Source organism: Xiphophorus hellerii, chromosome 16, assembly GCF_003331165.1.
Source record: "Xiphophorus hellerii strain 12219 chromosome 16, Xiphophorus_hellerii-4.1, whole genome shotgun sequence".
Classification (NCBI taxonomy): Eukaryota; Metazoa; Chordata; class Actinopteri; order Cyprinodontiformes; family Poeciliidae; genus Xiphophorus; species Xiphophorus hellerii.
The window spans coordinates 25,492,263-25,516,508 of NC_045687.1; the positions used below are offsets into that span (position 1 = coordinate 25,492,263).

Sequence of the window (24,246 nt, forward strand, 5' to 3'; positions counted from 1 at the left end):
CTTATTAACAGCTAAGAGTTCAGATATTTATACTGGGATGGGAGTTTTCTTTTCTTAACGCTCCCAACTGCTTCCTTTGCTATTCACACAGCACCTTATTTGGTCTCTGGATTTGGGATGCTAAGAAAAGAGAGGAGGACCAACACTTGGAATGTTGTCACAGTTCTGCAGCAGAGCACAACCTTGTGATACACAGATGCAGAAAAAAATATCTGTGCATTGTTACAGAAAGATTAGACTTCTTTATAGCAAGCCTTTCCCTGACTCTCTTCAAGTATCTCAAAATGTTCTTGCACAAGATCAGTGAAAAAAAACAGGAGAGGCCATATTTCGCAAAGTTTTCTTCGAAACCTTCCACATGGAAACATGTAAACTAAGGACATGTCTGTTTACACTAGCCATTTGGACATTGTAAATACTCATGCATGTTTATACAATTTTTGGGGTCAACTGAAACAGCAATCTCCTCACACCATTCTTTCCCCTCTTCCAAAAGTATCTAGAAAGAGTGTAAAATGTTGACCTACCATAGTATTGACAGACTACAGGGAGAATGTTCTCCTCTAGAATTTATTCTGCTTTGGGTTGTGTCACACTTAGACATTTCAGATCAAATACCATAAATTTCTTAAACACACAACAGACAAACAGACAATGACAGTAGGGGTGGGCAAATTGGACTTGGTTTTATCACAATATTTTCAAGTACTATTATAATAACAATAAATGTGAAAATAAGACATATTCCTTATTTCTTTGTTAGATAACTTTACAGCTGTGACTTTGTGTGACAGCAATTGCAGAACCATAAACACAAATACTGCTCTTGAAAAACATTCCCATTTGTAACACGCTTCTTTACGTAACAGTAGTTACGTAAAGAAGCATTATTTGTATCACTAAACTGCACTCAGAAACTGTTTTCTGTTTCAAATTTATTAGTATTTATTGGTGCTTTCATCGTACAGACAGTGCAGAAAATAGTAAAACTATCAATTCCGACAATAAGGGTAGTTTGAGAGGGATTTAAAACATTATTAGTTGGAATTTATCATCACAAAATAAACTTTATCAGAATAATTAAAATTCTTACTTTGATATGAAATTTATCGTGATAAATGATAAACGATACAATATATGTCCAAACCTAAATGATAGATTCTGTTTATGTTTCATGTGACAGTTCTGTCATTGAAGTGTGCTGTACTTTTGTCATGTCTGTTTTTTATTTAAAAAATTATTATTTATTGTGCATGTGGGTCTTTTGACCCACATGCACAATTTGCTCATGTGGACAACAATACATTTTAAAGAGTTCATTTCTAAGAACAATGTAATCATTTTTTGATCTGGAAGGATTCTCTCAGTGAGGGAAAACAGGAACGCACACCCAGAGGAACAGGAGAGAAGCAAGCTGAGAAATGGATCCTGAAGGTGAGTAATAGGGGAGGATTATGACAGGAAACCACTAGGGAGGAATAAATAAAATCTGGGCCGTTGGCCCACATTAGAGATAATCTTGACAGAAAGTGAAACAGATGGAGTATAGGTTGGAAGACGATGGACAGTTCATGGGAAGAAAAAGTGAGTATTACTAGTTTTGATCAAACCTTCCATGTTTTCACATATTGGTCACTTTATGGGAGTTTAAAAGTTTAAATTCTTAATATTCAAATAACAAGACAGAATCTAGTAATAGTTACAAGTTTTGGACATATTTTCTCACTTTCTTATATTGAATATTCTCCAAGAACATTGCTAAACAATGAGTAGATAGTACAACATAGAATTATGTTGTACAAAATAGCAATTAAAAAACATGACTAATACAGAAAACAATTTAAAGGAACTTCATTTTATTACCCTTGGTGTGGAAAACAGCATACATAATTTACACTGTGTAAACAGCTCAGATGAACACATGGCATTCCTTAACAGTTCCTTAACAGCTTAACAGTTTGAATGCAAACAGAAAATATGAATTCAGTTGAAAATAGTAATTTTTACATGTTTAATTTTTCTTTCCTTCTGACATCATTGACACTTTATCTGATTTGATGTAGATGCTGCAGCAGAATAATCACTCAGATTTAAGTCTATGAATAAAAAAATCTTGAAATAGGTTGAAGCAACAGCATGCTGCAGTATAATATCCTGAAACTGGAACATTTTTGAAGAAATTTAAAAGGGGTCTGCCAGAGGGTGTGTGTCGGTTTAAACTTTAAACCCAGTGTTCTGATGCTGAAAATGAGAAACAATGCTAAGGTGAACTAAAATGTAATCAATAGTTTGTGGAATATTATTATTATGTTGACTAACATGGACTTATTCTATTCTGTATGACAACATTAGTGTATATACTAAAATTAGCTTAAATGCTGTCAGTAGCACATGTGGTATCAATAGGATGTTAATTTAAATTGACTTAATCCATTGACTATGAAAAACATAGCTAATAAATCAAATATTATCTAAAATGTTTATTTTAGATACAAGGATAATGTTAGCATGAGAGTTACAAGCATATCAAGTGACTAGCATTTTGATACTACCAGTAGGATGAGGGTTATCACTAACATATTGACTAACATAATTACTCTATTCAGTATGCAAAACATTAGTGTATAAGCTAAAATTTGTTATAATGCTAAGATTACCATAGACGCTGTCATTGGAATGTGTGATATTACCAATATGCTGACATACATGGACTTACTACAGTCAGTATGCTAAACATAACTAATAAGTTTAAAAATAGGTAAAATGCTTATTTTAACTATCAGGCTAATGTTAGCATGGTGTCTATCACAAGCATAATGACTGACTAACATGTTGATACTACCAGTAGGATGAGGGTTATTACTAGCATGTTAACTAATATAAAATTACTCCAGTCAGTTTGCAAACATTAGTTTATGAGATAAAATTAGCTTAAATTATAAGGTTATCTTAACTGCTGTCAATAGCATCTGGGGCATCACTTGTGTATAGACTTACATTGACTTACTACATTCATTATGATAAACATATGTAATACATTTTCAAAATCATCTAAAATGCTTACTTTAACTATAGGGCTAATGTTAGCATGAGGGCTATCATTAGTATGTTGAACAACCATCATGTAGACACTAAGATGGATGTATGTATTATCACCAGCATGTTGAGTAACATCGAGGTACTCCATTTAGTATGTAAAGCTTGGCTTTTACATAAGACCCAGCTAAAATGGTAGCTTAAATGTGGCAGCTATCACTAGCATGATAAAGTACTAGCATGCTGACCCTACCATTAGAATGTGTGCACTGACAATCATGGAGTCTTGGTCCTAAGTCAATATCTCATTGAACAGTTCCCTCAACTTAAAATGTAGAGTAGGTAAAGAACAAAGAGGCTTTTATTTTGAAATTTTTAGTAAGCTTCATTTTAAAAGGCCACACCAGTCTCATGTGTAACAGTGGTTGGGCTATACCAGTCATATAAAATCCAAAGTTGCAATTACCTGCTGAGTAAAATTTGAAGGCCTTTATTTTGTAGGGTACATTCTTTTCTATTGTAATTCAAAGCCATCGTTTGCCACCATGTTTACCATGGAAATCGAAATGGCAACAGAAGTAATAACTCCCTTCTCAAGAGTGGGCTGCACATTTTGATGTATATTTTGTGGGGTGTATGTATATGTGTACGGTGACGGAACAAAAATAAATATTAAAGAGAACAAAGTGTAGAATAAGAGCGCCCCAATAAGAAATGATAATAGTTCTCTCATACTTGTTTGTTCATTACTGAGTGTAGCATGAAAATATTTTGCTATTTCATTGTTTTGTCTTTCAATCCCTGTGGCATTGAACTCAAGCCCTGTTCTTCCTCTTCATACTCCTCTTCCTCCTCTTCTTTTTCTTCTGTGCAGCTCCTCATACGGCCCCAAAGAGGAGCCAGTCTCCCATCTCTTGTCACACCCATTGGCTGAATGATTTGGTCTCTGAATGAGAGAGAGAAAACACAAACAGAACATCTGTAAAACTTTCACAGCGCTTCTTCTACATATTGTAGACAGGTCACCAGTGCATCGCAGGGCAACACAGAGACAGAAAGGACAAACAATCATGCACACACACACACACACACACCCACACACACACCCCTGCACGCACACACACACCTAAGGAGAATTTAGAGAGATCAATTAATCTAACAGTCTTTGGACTGTGGGAGGAAGCCGGAGTACACAGAGAGAACCCACAGCATGCACAGGGAGAACACGCAAACTCCATGCAGAAGACCCCAGGCTGGGAATAGAATCCACAACTTTCTTGCTGCAAGGCAACAATGTTACCAACTGCGCAGCCCCAGTTTTCCTCCTTACCCAAAAAAATTAGTTTTTCTCTTGACTCAAAGACAAAATATCAAATTAATACCATATCAACAGCATTGATTTTGATTAATTTTTTCTTTAGTTGAATTGTATATGGCCCAGCCTAACTGATCTAAATGCCAGTTCATAATGAAAAACCTCAATTTGTTAATTAAACAAAAAAAAAACACTTGCACACAAGTATTTGCATTGTTCTATGATTCCTCAGGTGGCCAGATGTAGAGGGGTGTGGACACATTGGGGGACACTTGTGGTTGAAAACTTCTTACATTTCATAACAAAACTTTTTAGGGTTGGTTGAGCAAGTTGTAGAAGCATCTAAAGCAGTGGTGACCAATTTTTTTTCTCCAAGGAGTCAAAAGCGAAAAATTTAAATTAGTGGTTTGTCACAAAATTCAATAAATTAAAAATGCAAAAACTAGTTTAATTTTTCTTGCTTTGTTTTACCTGCTTGATAGTAAACAATCTAACTAATTAATTCCCAAATACCTCAAACATATACAAGGTTTCAGAGTGTTGCCTTATTTGAAGAAAAACATGCCATTGCCAAATTTTTTGGGTCTTCAACTCTATTCCATTTTGTTGGCTAAATTTTTACCAGTCTCAACTTGTGTCAGGGGCCAAACAAAATCATTTCAACAGCCAAAAATGACTCCTGGGCCACACTTTGGACACCCCTGATCTAAAGGATGATCAGTGGAAACAAGATGAACCTGAGCTCAATTTATAGTCATGGAGCAGGGTGTGAATACTACTGTACTGTACATCTATTTTGTTTTGTTGCCTTTAATAAATTTGCCGTTTCTTGTTTTTCCCTCTGTTGCTATGGATCGTTATGTTTAAAACGTTTGCTTTATCATAAAATGTAGAAAGAGGGAAACTTTCTGAGTACTCTGAATAACTGAGCAGACAAAAGGATCGTGAGTCGTATCATATCAAATGTTCTCACTGTGATAGTCTGTTGATCATGCAGATGAGACGACATGCCTCTTCCTCCTTCTCTTCTTCTGTCATGCCTTCCATAGGGTCGGGCTGCTCTGCCTCCACCCTGCCTGTCACCAGGTTAATCTTCGATCTGACTTGGCGGTACTCCTCTGTGTCTGAGTCGGAGTCGCTGGAGTAGCGGGAGGCAAACTGGCCGTCCCCAGAGTTCCTCCTGCCATTCAACAGACCCCGAGCTGCCAGCAGCCCTGCAGCATTCCCGTAACCAGTGTATTTAACAAAGCGGCTTACTGCAAAGACACATAGGATGAGAAGAATACTGAGGCAACTCTTCACAAGAAAGATTGTATTTCTTTCCTTAGCAGAATGTTTTCAATAATATTAGTGAAAAGGGAGGATCATGAGCAGGTAGGTTCATGATTGCCTGATTACACCTGCATTTAATCCTTAAATGCAGGCGACAAGAGAAATGGCCCAAATGTCGGACATTACCAACTAGCAATATTAAAGCAATTTGTTCCCTATGAGATCAATGAGATATGTCAAGTCCCTCTAAATAAGACATACGGTGAGCAATATGGCACCGGAATAGGGTTTTCCTAAAATGTAAATTTTTCTTTAAAAAAAAAAAAAAATCCTAATTTGGTCACAATTAGAGGGGAAATGAAGCTGCAGCTGCATTCATCAAGGCATGTGGGGAAGCCTTCAGAAGGTTAAAACTGCAATGGGTTGAATGGGAGGCAGTGTAAAGTACAGAGATGCTAAAAATAAAACCTCTGACAACTGCAGATGCGGCAAAGCTGTATACAGGGTGAAGACACTTAATCTGCTGTCTGCCAGTTGTAAATTATTTTATTAACCTAACTGTAAATAGTTTAAATACTTAGAATAATGAATTCTTGTGTGCGTTCTGAAGGCAAGATACGCAGAAGAGTGGCTGCTGAAGCAACATCTGTTCTGTTCTCTGATATTTTAATAAGGCTACACAGAAGTACGGGTAAGACATCTCCATTTTATCAGATCTTCTTTATTTTTCACTTTGTTCCCGAACATAATGCAGCACAAAGGTTCCTATCCTCAGATTGCCTGTTACTGGTATAAGGGTCCATGTAAGAACATGTGGGAACAAGTGCTGCGAATTAGATGTTGCTATTGCACTATGACGCAAACATGGGACTGCTGTTTTGCTCAGTTTGTCTATGTTGATGTGTGTCTGTCCCTATCAAATAAACTTTATAATAATAATAATAATAATATAGAAATGTAAACTTAAATTACACAGCAGAAAGACACATTCTGTAAAATAATCAAAATTATTGATTATAATTTTGATTATAATCAAAATTACAAAATTATAATAAATGTTTTCCACAGCAAAATATTCTAGAACTCTATCTTAATATTACTGTTTATGTTTCTATTTAACACTAATAGTGCACAAACTTAAATCTCTTTCTAATCGCAGTCCAGCACTGGATTTAAGATACATATACATCTCAGAACAAACATTAAAACAGTCTCTGTAACATTTAACTTTAGCTACAAAGACAGCGGAGTGGACTATCCAAATTCCCTGCCTGAGTTTGGGGATTATTCTGCCCCATGCAGGAAACTCACTCAGTTCCTATGAGCAAATATAATCAGCTGGAGGTGTTATAGTTCTCTGTGCAACTCCACCGGAAGTAGAGTCTGGTGGCTAAACTCCTGTTAGTCTAAATCTGGACCAGGTGTGTGTAGAGCATTCATTATTGTTTTAAAATGAAGTAAAGTAGATTGTTGTGTTAACTTTCCTCTACATTTGAGATGCATCATTAACAGTCACAAATTAATATGATTCTGATGTTCAATTAATATACATGTCTGCCTATCACTGTACAATCAGTAATATCTTGAATGATTGGACACAAAATCATCTAAGTAAAACTTTTATGAAGACAATATCACAAAGATGTAGGATGTAATTGTACCATTTTCTTTGCAAAGCACGAAAAGCAGCTCTGCTGCACAGTCCTTAACATCAGTGTCAACATGTGTCATCAGTCGGACTAGCTGGCCTCTGAGTGTACTGTCCTGCTCAGGCCGAACAGCAACGTCCTTCAGAGGAGGTAAGATCTGAGAGAAAAGGTTATGACAGAAAAAAATACAGCTCTGATTCAGATGTCAATATTGTACCACCAATGAACGTCCTACAAAAATATATGTTCAAAACTTTGTTCGCAACAAATAAGCATTCATTTACCTAGAAAATATTCACAAAATTAATAATATCCTATCCAGGAGCGATGCAGTGCACTACCTTGCTTCTCAAGGCAGTGCATTACTCTCCAGGCCCCAATGAACTCAAATACTTAATATACTGTAGCTGTAAGTCTAATGTTAGCATGAGGCCTATGACTGGCATGTAGAGCAAGTAGCATTTTCACAGTAGTATGTGTGTTATAACTAACATGTTGACTAACAGTGACTTAATCAAGTCAGTATGCAAATATTAATATATAAGCTAAAATTTAAAAAAAGGCTAAGGTTAGATTAAATGCTGTCAGTAGCATGTGGGTTATCACTAGCATGTTACCCTATTAGAATGTTGACGCTACCATCAAAGTGTGTTCTATCATAAGCATGGGAGTCTTTATTCTAAGCCAATATCCCATTGTAGCCATTTGTCAGCTTCATATGTAGAGCGTAGGTAAGGAATAATGAGGCTTTTATTTTTAAAATTTTCAGTAAGCTTCATTTTAAAAGGCCATACTAATCCCATGTGTAACAGTGGTTGGGTTAAACCAGTCACATAAAGCCCCAAACAGCAATTACCTGCTTTGAAAAAAATGAAGGCTTTTATTTTGTAGGGTATGTGATGCTCTTATTTAGACAGCTCAATGTGGTTGTCAGTTTAGGGGCATAAAGTTTCATGAGTCACACATTCTTCTCATGCTCTTTTGCAATCTTCCCTGTAGTAAGTGTTCAGTCAAGGTGACGTCTCTGTAGTTCTAACCATTACTACTGCCTTCCTCAGTGGTACGTGTTACAACTACAGAGTGAGAAAGAATCTGAAAACTGTTGAAAGGCCATTTGTTGTCTTCATTAATTATACTATTATTGAAGAAGACATGCAGATTCATATCTGTATCTGTATTTACTCTGGTTATTTTTATGTGGTTGTATGTTTGAGGATCTGGAACATTCAGAGGTGATAAAAAAGCAAACACAGAAGAGACAGAATAAGGAATGTCAGTGCAGTCAAAGAAAAAGAAAAATTTTACCTTTTGCCTTAAATAGTGACGTGTCTCCCTGTGAACCCGAGAACTCTCTGTCAATAAACTTAGAACAGGAGTCAGCTTCTCTTTCAGCTTCTGACCCTGAGAAAAAAATAGGTTTGATAGTTTTCAAAAGCTTATGAGACTGCATCCATCATAAAGAGCAGACTGAGTTTATTCTATTGCCATGCCATCAACAGCTGAGCAATACTATTGCAGGCAGTTCCTGCATCGTCCAGGAACTGGATTAAAGAGACTGGATGTTCCATGTATTGAATGTTGTGTTACAGTCAATCACAACAGGGTGGAAGTCAGCAGATGCATGAGATTCTTGAAAGATGCATTGGCACCATACAAGGGAGTTTGATTAGGCCACATTATTGGTTAGCATGAGACCAGATGGTTTTACAATTACCAAACCATCTGAAGACACCACACCTGAGCAATCTGTGTCTCAAATGGAGCAGCAACTGCAAATCACTGACTGATGATAGGTGGAGTGATGATGGCCCCCAGCAGAGAGAGTCAGTGCTTCCAGTGTTTGAGTAAGAAACACCACTGTTTGCTGCATTGATTGCTGCTATTTCAACTTTTAACTTTATGTTTTCTCTCACTGGTGTTCGGTTTGGCTCTGATTCCATCTTGGAGGAGAGCATCAGCTGAAATAATGTTGTCATTAACTAATCATTCTCCCTATCCTGCTATTAACATTTTACTTTTCACTAAAATAGCAAGTACTGCTGGACCAACGCTTCTGTTTCTTTTTTGTGTCTCTGCTCTGTCTTCTCAAACCTTCAGGCGGTGGTCAAATGGACGCTTGTACTAAGCCAGGTTCTTGTTCTGCTGGAGGTTTTTTCTTTTTGACTTAATTACTGCTAATGAAGAGTTTTCCTCTCCACTGTCGCTACTTGCATGCTCAGTCTAGGTCATTGCTGCAAAGTCAACGACAGAATGCAAGCAATTGTTGGTACGTTCTCCTCCAGGAGGAATAAATGCGGGAAGTCACTGACGCGACGCAATCTGCTGTCTTTTTCAGATTGAAAACATTTTAAACTAACTTAAATACTGAATTCAATATCATGCGCTGTTTGAGTTATTATTCATTGAAGAGATTGTATCGGAAAGAAAGCAGACATTTTAAGAGCAAACACTGCAAAGGTATGAACTTCTGCTCTCAAATGTAAGCTCATGATATTTGGCATTTTAATTCCTGCATATGTACTGGCATGAACTCTGTGAGGAATTTCAAGTAATTTGGTGGAGATATGGAAGAAAAATGGCAAAGTATCAATGTCATCATGTTAGTATTGATCTGATACCAATAATCACTTTGGTGTTGATAAGATTGATCTATAAATCGATTTGTCCAGTTTCTACCTATGACAGCACGTCTACTTGCCCTGTTCAGTCGTCTGTCCATGAAGAGCAGCAATGCGTGTACACAGTCCATGTTGACACCTTCATACTGATGAGACGCCTGTCCTACAGGGACAGCCAGCATGACGTCCAGGCAGGTCAGGGGCAGGGCTGACAGGATGTTTACTGTATGTCTGAGGGGAAAATACTTTATGAACGTCCTTCAACTGTTCTTAGTTCATTTTTCTCAAGCATATCTGTAAGATGTACTGTATATAACAAGGAATTGCTGGGTTAAAGATAAGCCTCTGACCCTTGTAGTTCCTCCATTGTGTCTGCTCCATCACATGACAGCAGCAGACAGTGGCGTAGGACAGCTGCCAGGCGGCGATATAAAGTAGCTTCTTCCTGTAAAGACATCCTTCAGATTTCATCTCTGACCAAACCTCATGGACTAAATTTGGATTTCATCTTAAAAAACCACAAAAAACAATCCTCTAAAGGCATGGGTACATGAAGCACTCTGACAATCCTTATTATGATTGCTGCATTAGCTCATTTTATTTCATTTGGTTATTCCATTCCACCCTAAAATGTTTTACTGGCCTGGTCTGACCAACTCTATGAAAACTTTCTGAGGACCCCCTGCCTAACTATGGAGATATTTGCCTAGAACTAATGGCTTTGTGTTTTCACCTCGTCAGGCTCCTGCCTGTAGAACCTGTGAGCAACGTTGAAGATGGTCTTGAGAATCTCAATAACATCCTGGGACACCTCCTTGGAGACAGAAGTGCTGTCAGTGATCAGCTGATTTCCGTCGACCCATCTCAAGACCAGGCACTGCTCCAAGGCTGAGGTCAGAACAAACACCCCACGCTCCTGAGCAAAACAAAGCACTGAGTTCTACGGACCGTGGTAATCAGCTTCTGAAGCATTAGTTGTAATAAAGAAATTGAGTGTTTGTAAAAGCATTCACACCCTTTGAACCGTTTGCATTTTGTCACTTTACAGCCACATAATTCAATGTGTTAAATATGGATTTGATGTGACAGACCAACACAAAGTTGTACATAACTGGAATATGTTTGCAGACTTCCCCTGGGCCTCGTGGCTCCTTCTCTGATTGAATATTTCTTTGCCCAGCCTTCATAAAACATTTATCCTCAGACGATGTTTACTACTTAGGCAACTTCTAAATGTAACCGGTCAGCCTGGAGTTTATTTAGGGGTTTTGAAATAAAAGGGTCTAAACAGAAATTGATCATTGAAATCATGGTCAACTGATTTAGTAATCAATTAATTGTTAACTGGAGTGTACAGACTGAAAAAAGAGCAATTTTCTGAAAGAACATTATCAGAGTAGTAATTAAGTCAAACCTATACAAAAAGCTATATACATTTTGCATTAAAGTTACAGCAAAAAAAAAAATTTCAATCAAAATTTTTCAAATGGTATAGTTTTAGCTTCTTGTAGTTCTAAGGGCTGAGCTTTTCTAGAATTATGTAATTAGCTGCTGATGCATCCTTTACTACAAGAGTTCAAACATTCACTTTAGGAATGGACTATTTTTTAATTGCATTTTTTAATTTATTTCTAATATTGCATAAAAAAAGCTTAGCATTTTCATTCTGTAGCTAGTTAAATGAACAATCTGCAGAATGTGCCAGTTTTTCTATCAAATTAATCATCAAAATAATCAAGAGAATAATCATTTATTACAACAATTGTTAGTTGCAGCTCTAAACAGGAATGCACCACACACTTCTCAGAGTTTTATGTAGAAGTTTTCTTAAGCTATCCATTATTTTTCTTCTATATCACCATTATGACATCCAGAAATTTGCAGTTGTGACAGGGGAAAAAAATGAATGGTGGGAATACTTTTGCAAATTCATTTCTAGAAGTGAATTTTTGCATGCTCAATATTCCACAAAACACAAAGGTTTAGTTCAGAGTAAATGACTTTGTACTTGTATAGCAATTTATTAAGACCAGAGGACCCCGAGGTGCTTTACACAGCTGCCTGGGGACAGGCTGCCATGCACCAGCACCACCGGGCCCTCTGAACCCCACCGGACCCTCTGACCTTCACCACAAGGCAAGGCTGGTAAAGTGTCTTACCCAAGGACATAATGACAGAGGTGGGTGGAGCAGGGACCAAACCAGCAATCTGTCAATTACTGGGCAAACTCCTAATACCTTCATCACCATTGTCCCAGAGTCATGGTTGAGATTAACAGTAGACTGAGACAAACTTTAGATGAAGCCATTAATGACAGTGAGAGGGTGAGGAGTGTTTACCTGCTGCAGCTGCAGCCTGAGCTCAGGCCTCAGGGCTGTTAGTAAGAAGAGAAGCCTCAGTTTGTAAAACTGGCCAGTGGGTGGTGCCCCACTCCAGATTCCCTGCTTCAGACTCTCCCATAATCCCTGTAGAAGCCTTTCCATGGAGACAGACATGAAGCTTTTAGTGAGGCAAGGGGTTGCTAAGCAGCTGTAAAGCACCATTCATTAAACCTTCAGAGCATCTAAGCTTTTGGTAGAACATGTATGAATAGCACTTTGGTGCTCCTCAAATGCAGAAATGACGTGCCAGTATGCATGGACTGGGATGGTGGTGTCACAGGCAAATCACAAAGAGGCTGTGTGTGGTAACCCTCATTTACATACAACCACACTGATGTGATTAGTAGAAGCATAGCTTTTTGTGAAGAAAATTATAGCAAAGGTATCTCCTAATAGCAAACCATGCATGTCAAAATTGTTGAAAAATCTGTTGAACAAAAAGGCATTCAGTGAAGGAAACCTCACATTGTGTAATTCACTTGAAAGGGAAATTAAGAATGAAATAAGAATTGAATTAAGAGGAAAATCTGGAAAAAGACCTTGCCAATAATATATTAGGCCCAGTTTGGAATGGTTTAAAACAATTGTTGCATGAGAGATCAAGTGCAACAGAACTGCGGTTCATCCTGGTTTTAATTCTGATGTCTAATTGGCAAATTAGTTCAATATGCTTTACCCTACATTTGATTCTTCTGATTTTAGAAATGAGATCTAGATTCTGAAAAACAAACTTCTTTGTTCTGGTCCTATCCCCTTTGACATTGTCTGCCTGAATTGTTTACACACTGTAAGGTTGGAAAAAGCCCAGGTTCAGGTAATACACTGCCTGGCCAAAAAATAGTCGTCACCTGGATTGAACTAAGCAAATTGAACTAAGCCTCCTATTGGATAATTACTTCATAGTCGATTATGTTCCAGCTGGCAAAAAGTTATCTGACCCCAACTGGTGCAATGAGTTGCTTCTCATTTATTAAACAACCATGTCTAAGGAGATGGAAAAGATGTCAGTCTGTTTGAGAAGGGTCAAATCATTGGTATGCATCAAGCAGAGAAAACATCTAAGGAGATTTCTTAAACTACTGAAACTGGGTCAAGAACTGTCCAACGCATTATTAAAAACTAGAAGGATAATGGAGACCAATTGTCTTCAAGGAAGAAATGCGGATGGAAAAAAATCCTGAATGATTGTCATTGATGATCACTTAATGTTTGGTGAAATCAATTCGAAGAAAAACAACTGTAGAACTCCGGTCTATGGAAGTCAAGGGACTGGGACTGAACAGCTCTATAGCCTTAAGAAAACCACTGATCAGTGAAGCTAACCGGAAAAAAAGCTTCAATCTGCTAGGGAGCATAAAGATTGGACTCTGGAGCAATGGAAGTAGGTCATGTGGTCTGATGAGTCCAGATTTACCCAGAGTTCCAGAGTGATGGGTGCAGCAGAGTAAGAAGAGAGACAGGTGCCTGGTGAAGCAGAAGCCTTTCAAAGTAATGCCACAGTGAAAGAATGCTGCAATCAAAGCTAAAGGTGGTCCAACAAAATATTAGTGTGTGACTTTGGTGGCGACTTTTTTTTTGGCCAGGCTGTGTAAGGGTCAACTGCTCTCCTCGTGTGGAACAGTTGGCTCCCATTTTGTATCAAATCTTCCAGCTGTCACTTAACCAACAGAGGGCACCAAGCTGCTGGAAGCAGTCCATCGTGATACCTGTGGCAAAGACCAGCCAACCAAAAGTTCTTAAAAACTTTAGACCTGTTGCACTGACTTCCCTTGTTATGAAATCCTTTGAAAAACTAATCAAGAGAGATCTCCTTACTCAGACTTATCACTTACTTGACCCTTTGGTTGTCTATAGAGCTGGTCATGGAGTTGAGGATGAAACTGTAACTTTACTAAACTGGGTTTTAAACATCTTGAAGGAAACAAAAATTGTGATAAGTTGCTGTTTGTAGACTTCTCATCAGGGTTTAATACAATCTAGCTCCAGATTCTGATCAACAAACTTCTTAACTTTCACCTAGATCTCAATATGATGGGCTGAATTCTTGATTTTTTAAACATTTAACTGGAGAGATTGTGTAAAGAGGAATGGTAAAGGATCTCTGTCTGCTCCAATAATCTCTGATTTTGTGTCAAAACTAACTGAAGTTTTGAACTTTTACATAATACAGAAACAACAAGGCAACTTTAAAACTGTCACCTCAGTGCGCTGGCTCTCTCCCGGGCCAGGGGACTGTTGTAGATTATATTACACAAGACTTTCATGGCCTCCTTCCTGCACACCTCCCCATCATCCACTTTCCCGTCTTCTTCACTGTCGTCTTCCCGGGCGTCTTTTTTCCCAGCAGCAAGCACAAGGTGCCCTACGTTCCCTCGCCGGTTATAGGAGTGACACTCTGAAAAAGAAACTGCACACCTCTGATCGGAATCTGCTGCTTCATGAGACCCACTTGCTTCTTTTCCATAGATCTGTGTTTGTGTTCTGTCATACTGATCTTGAATTTGTGTCTTCTCCTGCTGCTGGCTGGGCTGCAGAAGATTGATACCTCCCAGGTGTGTCAAGGTAAGAAGGGAGCTATCAGTGACCATTGGTCCCAGAGCTCTACGGTCACGAGAGAGGATTCGCAGAGTATGCAGACAAGCTCTTAGCACTGCAGGCTGCAACTGACCACCAACAAAGCACAGCAGGGCTGCAGCCAGATCCTGCAGGAAAAAAAATTATGGTGAAATCTAAGAATTCAGCCTCAGCACAAATCAACTACATGGACATTTAAGGAGTCTTAAGTTTATTACATGTACTAGATTCAAATAATAGATTCAATTCAAATTCAAAAATACTTTATTAATCCCAAAGGGAAATTAAATAAGAATTTAGATTCTTCAAAGAGTTATTGAAGATCGTGATGACTGTTGGCAGGAAGGATCTTATGTAGCGATCTGTACTGCACTGAATCTGAAGAAGCCTCTGAATGAAGATGCTCTGCCTTCCAACACAGTCTCATGAAGAGAATGGTCAGGGTTGTCCATAATTTTCTTGATTTTATGAGGAATCCCTCTTTGAATAATCATCTCCAGAGATTATGAAGATGAATATGATTAAACAAATAATCACGATTAAACAGATGAATCTAGATACAGGTAAATCTGCTGTAAAAGATGAATGGAGGTCCTGGGAAGTCCAGAGGATACAGGAGAACAAACAGACCACATGAGTTTACTGGCCTACCTCTCTGAGAAGAAGATTCGGCCTCTCGTCATCTGAGTCAATGTCCGAATCAGAGTTTGAAGCACAGTCCCTTATTTTGTTCTTTCTGAACTGATGAACCAAGAGATGGAATTAGTAACATTGCAGATAACATCAGTGATAATGTATCACACTTCAAAGTGTTCATGCAGTATTTGTACTCTGTTTATTCTCTGGCCTCTTCCACTCAAGTGGGTGGTCCTCAGAAAAAGATATTAAATCCAACATCACCCTCCACTGGACTTCTTCTTTATAATATGTTCCATCCTGTTTAGGCTTACTGGTCTTGTCTATATGGGTTACTTCACACACAGAACATCATTCAGCATTGAGATACACTTTTTACAAATTTGTTTCACTAATTATAGATCCTTGGTTCCAATGTTCAACACTAAGTTGGCCACCAATGACTTTCTCTCAGGTCAGTGGTTTTCATTCCTTCTTTGAACCTTTATTGGTAGGCCATAAGACGCTAAAAAAGTCCTAGAAGAACTGCAGTTGCAAAGATGCATTGACCCTGTTGATTACCCATGGCAACACAAAGATCTATTTTCAATACCTCAAACTTTAAGGCCTCCCTACTCTCTAATATCTGTAGAAACGTAAAGGGAACGCAGATAAGCAGAGGCACAGTGTGTCACATTAATGAATGTGTATCACTCGACCCAACAGATGTTACACATATTCTACTGAAGTGTAAAGAGATAGAATATATTACTGGACTTCAGCCATGGGTAGTTTTATTAGAGGTATTAAAATTTTTGCCAAGATCATGTTCAGAAAGGATTGCTGGATTCCATATGTTGGGAGTGTTGTTACTGACCAGATACTGCTGGTGTGGGCTGTTTAATAATAGGGCTATATTTTTGTGCTCCCAATAGATATCAACATTTACAGAACTCTTGGTGTTTTTGAGTCTGGTTTCAGTGTTGCATATTATTGCTATAGCATTAATATAGCATTGGTCCCTACTGTGTTTTTTCTGTCTTGTTGTCTGACAGTGTGTGGCCAACTCTGGGTCAATAAGACTGACAGCTGTCACAATAAATTAAACCTGGTCACTGTTACTATTTGATGAATGACAGTTTAATTTGTGGGGTTGAGCCTAACCTAATTCTAACCCAAAGAGCGTGCCACAGCGGTGCAAGAAGTAGGAAGTAGGATTTGTCAAAAGGTAAAGAATGCGACAGTAAGTAACTCTCCAGAGAATTTAGAACTTAGCATTTACAACCTGGAAAACTTGTTCTATAGGTGAGCATGTGCAACAGATGGTATGCCTATCTTACCAAGGAGCCACCTCCGTCCATACACCTGACACAAGCATTACCATACCAACTTTAAGAAGGGCTTTAAAACAACCACAGCTTAAACATAGTGCTGCACATACAGTAACTTACATAAGAATGCTTAAAAATCAAATAAAAGTTGTTTTAAGATTAGTTTTAAAAGCACACAGTAAAGGAGCCTCTCGTTAGATCATTCCATAATGGAGGAGCAACACTAGAGAAGGCCCTACTCCCTCTGAGCTTCCTCCCAGACTGTGGAACCTGCATAAGCTGCTCAATCAATCTGAAGGACCAAGAAGGTAAGACAGGATTCTGCATTGTAACTGTATGGTTTTGTGGCTATGACTCAATGCACAGCAATGGCATCTTCAAACACACATCACTAGCTGTAGCAGCTAATAGGCAATTTCCAATCCAGTAATATCAATGGTCACTCTACTCCCCAACTACTCCAACCAGCCCCAAAAATGTCCCACTGAAAATCTTGAAGAGCAGAGAAACAGACATGACTTGGAAATTGGTTACACCGTCATCACTGACATTAGTACATTATTTGGTTTCAACAGAGTACAGAACCTGTGTGTCCACAACTGTCTCTGTGGTTCTGGTGAGACTAAAGAAGTTATGAAAAATGAATTAAAACCTGACTTATTGTATAATTTTACAGTAAAGAAATGTGTTTACTGTATTATAGACCCGTCATGTTTCATTTGCTATGTGTAATTCAGCAGGGCACAGGTTCATGCCAGCCAGTTCAGGGACAGCCGTGGAAGTCAGAACCACATAACTGTAAAATGCAAAGTTTCCACTGACAAGGATACATTTTTATTCTGTTTTTTGAATTCTTTAATAACAATTTGATTGCTACTGAATCTAATGCTGTTAATGTTTTTGAGTATTTGATCAAATCAGTCAATAAAATGCAACTATATTATTATGATAATTCTTCCCAACAAATATTACAGAATTTTGTAACTGTTTTCAACTGAAGGCAAATATTATATATATATATATAATAAATATATATACCCTACAGACTCATTCTATAAATTAGAATAACTGAAAAGTTTTTAACTCGCCCTCACGCCCACAAATATGGCTCTATTTGTATGAAAGTCAGTCATGACATCGCACCGAGTGTCTGCTTCCATAAAATCTGTTCAAAATTTCTCTATTTTCTATCAAGGTGCTTCAGAGTGAACTCCCATCTGAGGGTAAATCCAGACTCCCAGAAATTAATTGTCATAATTTTGTCAAATATTTCAGCTAATGTATGTGCATTAAAATAGCACAAACATTAGCAGTGCACTGCCCCCACTGTCTTAGGTAGTGCATTAATATTAGCCCTTTCCATAAAATAAGTATCAGCTATTTCTTTCTCACATGTTAGTGCACTGCCTTCTCAAGGCGATGCATTTATATCAGCTTTTTCTAAAATAAACATTTTAGCTACACTGCCTGGCCAAAAAGAAAGTCGCCACCAAAAAATGGTCACACTCTCTAATATTTTGTTGGACCGCCTTTAGCTTTGATTACAGCCCGCATTACCTGTGGCATTGTTTCAATAAGCTTCTGCAGTGTCACAAGATTTATTTCCATCCAGTGTTGCATTAATCTTTCACCAAGATCTTGTATTGATGATGGGAGAGTCTGACCACTGCGCAAAGCCTTCTCCAGCACATCCCAAAGATTCTCAATGGGGTTAAGGTCTGGACTCTGTGGTGGCCAATCCATGTGTGAAAAACATGTCTCATGCTCCCTGAACCACTCTTTCACAATGTGAGCCCGATGAATCCTGGCATTGTCATCTTGGAATATGCCCGTTCCATTTGGAAAGACAAAATCCATTGATGGAATAACCTGGTCATTCAGTATATTCAGGTAGTCAGCTGACCTCATTCTTTGGGCACACAATGTTGCTGAACCTAGACCTGACCAACTGCAGCAACCCCAGATCATAGCACTGCCCCCACAGGCTTGTACAGTAGGCACTAGGCATGATGGGTGCATCACTTCACCTGCCTCTCTTCTTACCCTGATGCGCCCATCACTCTGGAACAGGGTAAATCTGGACTCATCAGACCACATGACCCTCTTCCATTCCTCCAGAGTCCAATCTTTATGCTCCCTAGCAAACTGAAGCCTTTTTTTCTGGTTAGTCTTACTGATTAGAGGTTTTCTTACGGCTACACAGCTGTTCAATCCCAACCCCTTGAGTTCCCTTCACATTGTACGTGTGGAAATGCTTTTGCGTTCACAATTAAACATACTCCTGAGTTCTGCTGTTGTTTTTCTTTGATTTGATTTGACCAAACGTTTAAGTAATCACCGATCACGATCATTCAGGATTTTTTTCCGACCACATTTCTTCCTGGAAGACGATGGTTCCCCACCATCCTTCCAGTTTTTAATGATGCGTTGGACAGTTCTTAACCCAATTCTAGTAGTTTCTGCAATCTCCTTAGATGTTTTCTCTGCTTGATGCATGCCAATGATTTGACCCTTCTTAAACAGACTAACGTCTTTTCCACGACCACAGGATGTGTCTTTTGCCATGGTTGTTTAAGAAATGAGGAGTTACTCATTGCATCAGCTGGGGTTAAATAACTTGTTGCCAGCTGAAAGATAATTGCCTCTGCAGTACTTATCCAATAGGAGGCTTGTACCTATTTGCTTAGTTAAATCCAGGTGGCGACTTTTTTTTTGGCCAGGCAGTGTATTTCCATCTCTCAAATTAGTGCACCGCCTTGCTTTGCAAGGCATTTACACCTGTCTTTTCTTTATAATGATAATTTTAGCTATTTTTTTTCTCTCAGGTTAAACAAGGCCATGCACTAACATTAGCTCTTACCCTAAAATAAGCATTTCCTAAAATAAGTATTTCTGCTATTTCTTTCTCAGTGTACTGGTGGGTAAAATAAGCATTTGAGCTATTTTGGATTTATTAGCCATGATTAGTATGCTGAATAGAAGAAGTCAATGTAACACAATATGCTAGTGATACCCCACATGCCACTGGCAGCTTTTAGGCTAACATTAGCATTTCGGCTAATTTTAGCTTATACACTACTGAATGGACTATGTCCATGTTAGTCAATATTCTTGTGATTCTCCACATGCTATTAATATTATTTTAGCTAAGCTTAGCATCGAAATTTTTAGCATCAGAACGCTGGGTTCCAACGGACGAGCACACTTTGGTAGGCCCCGTTTAAATTTCTTCAGAAATTTTCTAGTTCTAGTCTAGTCTTGTGCAGGATTTTTGTGCGTCTTATGCCTGTAATTTGGTGAGCACTCACAAGTCTTTAAGTTAAACAAATATTCATTAGCATTTTGGCTCTCCCTCGTCTCTGCCTTCACCAATCCTGACACTTTATATACATCTGTGATCAGGAGCCCACTATTCCATGGGTTAAAAGAGTTATTTTTATATAGTATTGTATGTTATGTGTTAAAGGTGAGTTGCATATGTAACATCCTTCACATCATGTCCCCCTTGTGGGGATGGAAAAAAGTTCAGGCTCAGGATTTTTTTTCCACTCTCAGCCCTGAACCAAATCCACTAAAAGAATGAATTCCTATTAGAACAGAGTTTTCTGCACAAACTGAAACATACTACGAAAGTGAAGGTCAACACAGGGTAATATGATGAGTCATGAGGTATCTAAACAGCTTAGGAACACATGATTAATCGCTTTTGGAGGACACCCATCCATACAGAGACTGGATGTGACTAAACAGTTTAAGCACCTTTTCAGATTAATGTAAGACGGTGTGAACTCATTGTCAGCACAGCTCTGTCTGGGTGATTTATTTACCTCTTCCAGTTGTTGTTGCTACAGACAGGTGGTCCAAGAATGAACAGCAACAGATGTATAAAAAAGAAAAAGATAATAAGTGTAAGACTTAAAAAGAGCAGACAAAAACAAAGTGGTGACATTCTTCTATTGACATTCTGGACTTGGATAGTGTCTGGTCAGAAAAATGGGGATTCCTGTTTCTCAATGAAAAAGATGTCCGGAAATAGATTCAAAGAGATTATGACATTTGTCCATTTTGATAAGAAGTAAAGTCAACATTCATGACTGTTTTATGCCTTCACCAAACAGCAGGTGGTGCTGTTCTCAACAACTGCGGTACTGTGCAAAAATGTTCATATTCTCCAAGCTGTGGACATGGGTGTGGACATCATAGATGACCGAAGGCAAAGCCAAAGTCTGTCCAGTATTACAATGACAAAAATACAGTATAAACATTCTCAATCAGATGACAAGAAAATGCTTAGTAGAGGGCTGCACATGGAGGTTGCCCATTGTCTTGTTTTATAGCAACCATGTTCTGTTCCAGACGTTCTGCAGCAGAGAGATGGACAGTCATGAAGGCAGGTGAAACATGATGAAAGTCCAAGCTGTCAAGACTCAAAAGTGCAGCAAGCTCAAAAAGGAGGCAGTGCCAGGTGTAGAGACACTGCACTCAGAATAAAACCGCTGGCATCTGCAGAAGATGCCACAAAGCTGTGTGTGGGAGTTGGTGGGGTTGGGGTGTTGGTTCTGGTTCCAGTTGGTTCTTGGTACTTTGTATCCATCACTAGTCTTGGGCTGCACGGGGCTTGGTGGTTCTGCTGCCATTTGCTCTGGGGTAAATGTGCCAGAGTTTCCCTTCCTTGGAGGATCATGTTGGGCAGTGAGGGAGTTGGTTCCCTGGGAGAGCTGTTTTTACAGGGTTTGGTGCCTGGTCTGCTGATTTGAGGGATGTTTGTGGGGAGGTGGTCAGGAGTGTTGCTCCACTCTGTATGTGGGGTGTTTCCTAACTTTATATGTGAATATTTTTGCAAGATGATTCACAGACTCCAACATTTTGTTTACTGACCTTTTTTCTCTCTTGTGCCTCAGTATTGAAAAAGAAGCACTCTGCGTACTGTGGAGAGATTAAAAAAAAAGATGGAGGGCTGAATGTTTTACAAAGATCAGCATCATTTGATAAAGACAAAAACTTAAAGCAAATGACATACTGAGAAAATATTACAATTATGACAGTGAGACAATAATCTCAGTGTCAATAAAAACATGGTAAATGACATTTCTATATTGCTTTATCAAGTCAGAGGACTTCAAACCTCTTCATACTCCAATCGGTCATTCACCCGATCACACATTGATGATGTGAGCTACATTATACTCGACTGCTGTTGGGCAGACTGACAGAGGCATGACTGCCATTCAGCTGGCCCCACCGGGCCCCAAGGTCACGACAGAGATGGACAGGTTGGGGGTTCAAACTACCATTTACAGGATGAACAGCTGGTACATGTATTCATTTACTTGATTAATTTTGTCACAATATACCAAAATTATCTTGGTATTTGGAAGTAGAATGGCTGTTCAAACAGCAGCAGCAGGAGTGGAGCAGAGAAAGAGAAGCGACGAATGCTTCAACATGTTTCTGGGCAACATGAAGCCAGAGACGGAGCCGACCAACTTGGTGCTCCAGCAGACATTTCAAACATTCCTCTAGGCATTGACACCCATTCTCATCGTGCCTTGCACATTGTTTCCATGGTTACAAAAGAAGGAAAATGTCTCATGCCAAATTGAGGCAGTTGTCATGGCAACCATCAGTAACCTGGGTATTGTAGCTGTCCAGTAAGAGCTGGACGGCTTGCTGGTCTCCGAGGCTGATGCTCTGGATGATCTTCTCCACGTCTGGCGCCATGCCTGAGCATCTGCTGCAGAAATATTCAAACTTATTTCCTGTAATCAAGAACAAACACTAAAGTAATCTCTTTATGTAAGTGTCTTTATGTATGCACTTACATAAAGGCTCAGCAATTATAAAAGTAACTTTTACATAAGTGTTTTTTCAAACTTTTTCAGGCTGAGGGTCACTTAACCCATCGAACAAACACTTTCAGACAAACTAACTTGAAATTGCTCGACAACAACACAACACCTTAACGTATACAAACTTAAATGAAAATATTAGCATCTTAACACACTTATTGTTTTCTTTGTTCAACCATGCTGTTTTGTAAATGGGACCGGCCAAGTCGACTCTGGGTGTTTTGAGTTATTTAAAGATTCTGAAAGCATGGATTTTGAGCTTTCCAATAATGTCAAACACATGGAATTCAAAAAAGAAATTGTTCTTTACTACTAAGTGTTGTGTACATTTATAGCATTTTAGAGCTATTTGCACAATAACAGAAAATAGACTTTAGTTGCTTTGACAGAAACAAAAGTCATTTTCTGCACTATTAAATGTAAAGTTATCCACCCATTTCTATCAATTGTATTCATCTATTGCATTAAATCATTTTTAATTAATTAAAAACAATAGCTGTTGCCGTATGAGGAGAGTCATATAAGCATGCAAAGTCGTAAAAACAAAGAACAGTTCTCATTAACAGACTGGAGACCGTCCAAAAGAATCGAATTGCTCGCACATCAGGTATGACTTTTTTCTTCCTCTGATCATATAAGTTGTCTTGGTGTTTTCTTTCCACCGATATCTTCAGCTTTTATTTTGTGTGACCTGGTCTTAAGCCATTTTTCCATTATTATTTTTAAACATAATCCTTTGGTAAGCTAATTGTATGCATCGCACTTTGAGCTCACATCACGGCAAATAAACGGTTGTTTACATGCAGTACTTTGAGGACTACTAGAGGGCGCCCGCGAACCGCCAGTGGTCCGGGGACCACAGATTGAGAAAGACTGTTCTACATAATATCGACAGCAATAAATGACCAATAGAAAGCAAATGATAATGTGGTCTCTGCAGTTGCAATTATTTAGCCATCAAGCTGCTATTAAAGCTAATTAATGTGAATTGAAGCACTACGTTCAGATACTTTGAAGTGAATCATAAGAAATAATTCTAAGTAACATTCAGGGCACTAATGTCTATGAACTGTTGCACTTACCTGTTGGTGTAATAACCCACTCACCCCGTCCAAAGCAGTGTCTCTGTCCTCCAAATAAAACAGTGTCTGTAAGCTTAATGTCCTTCCTCCTCTGAACATCCCTCCTCCTCTTCACTCACTAATCCTTGGATATACTCACAGCCCCCACTCGACCCAGCCCAGCCCCAAAGCACTATGTTATATCATCTGCTCTACATTTCAACAGGATGGAGAATTAAGAGTTACATTTAGACATATGCTCAAATATAGACATAGACAAAGATAAAGCCCCCATCAAGCTTCAAGCATCCACCATTCTTATAACAAATTACTGTGTTCATTTAAACTAGATGGTTTCCTGAACCAGTTTTTAAACTTGTACGAAAACTTTAAATTTTTTTTTTACATATATTTTTTTTTAACTGTTACTATGTTGTGACAGTATAACATAAGACAGATATTCTGAAAAAAAAGTGCTCCTCTCCCCCTCCCTGTGGTCGTACTACATGGAGTAGCAGCAGTGCTTTTCTTCAGAAACAACCAAT

General features: G+C 38.6%; 1 protein-coding gene across 2 annotated transcripts; it reads right to left on the reverse strand.

The window, feature by feature from the left end:
• Nucleotides 1-1,835: 1,835 nt before the first annotated feature.
• On the reverse strand, nucleotides 1,836-23,818 carry LOC116736275 (synembryn-A-like). 2 transcript variants are annotated; one of them, XM_032588655.1, is made up of 14 exons: nucleotides 23,723-23,818; nucleotides 22,423-22,522; nucleotides 21,670-21,717; nucleotides 20,619-20,636; nucleotides 15,497-15,586; nucleotides 14,471-14,973; nucleotides 12,230-12,365; nucleotides 10,624-10,806; nucleotides 10,241-10,335; nucleotides 9,971-10,121; nucleotides 8,578-8,673; nucleotides 7,285-7,429; nucleotides 5,325-5,607; nucleotides 1,836-3,982 (listed from the first exon to the last, which is right to left on the reverse strand). In XM_032588655.1, exons 2-14 carry the CDS (start codon nucleotides 22,510-22,512, stop codon nucleotides 3,811-3,813), a joined length of 2,010 nt encoding a protein of 669 aa, XP_032444546.1. In that variant the 5' UTR covers nucleotides 22,513-22,522; nucleotides 23,723-23,818; the 3' UTR covers nucleotides 1,836-3,810. The 2 variants fall into 2 exon arrangements, with proteins under 2 accessions (XP_032444546.1, XP_032444545.1); XM_032588654.1 differs by having other exon boundaries at nucleotides 22,423-22,525.
• Nucleotides 23,819-24,246: the final 428 nt, after the last annotated feature.

What these genes read in the sequence shown, in the direction of transcription:
- LOC116736275 (XM_032588655.1), bottom strand. Translation starts at nt 22,512, where the DNA reads ATGGCGCCAGACGTGGAGAAGATCATCCAGAGCATCAGCCTCGGAGAC. An exon ending in TGGACAGCTACAATACCCAG is followed by an intron (nt 21,718 to 22,422) that starts GTTACTGATGGT and finishes ATCTCTCCACAG; the next exon opens with TACGCAGAGTGCTTCTTTTT. An exon ending in GTCACTATTTAAGGCAAAAG is followed by an intron (nt 7,430 to 8,577) that starts GTAAAATTTTTC and finishes CTTTTCTCTCAG; the next exon opens with ATCTTACCTCCTCTGAAGGA.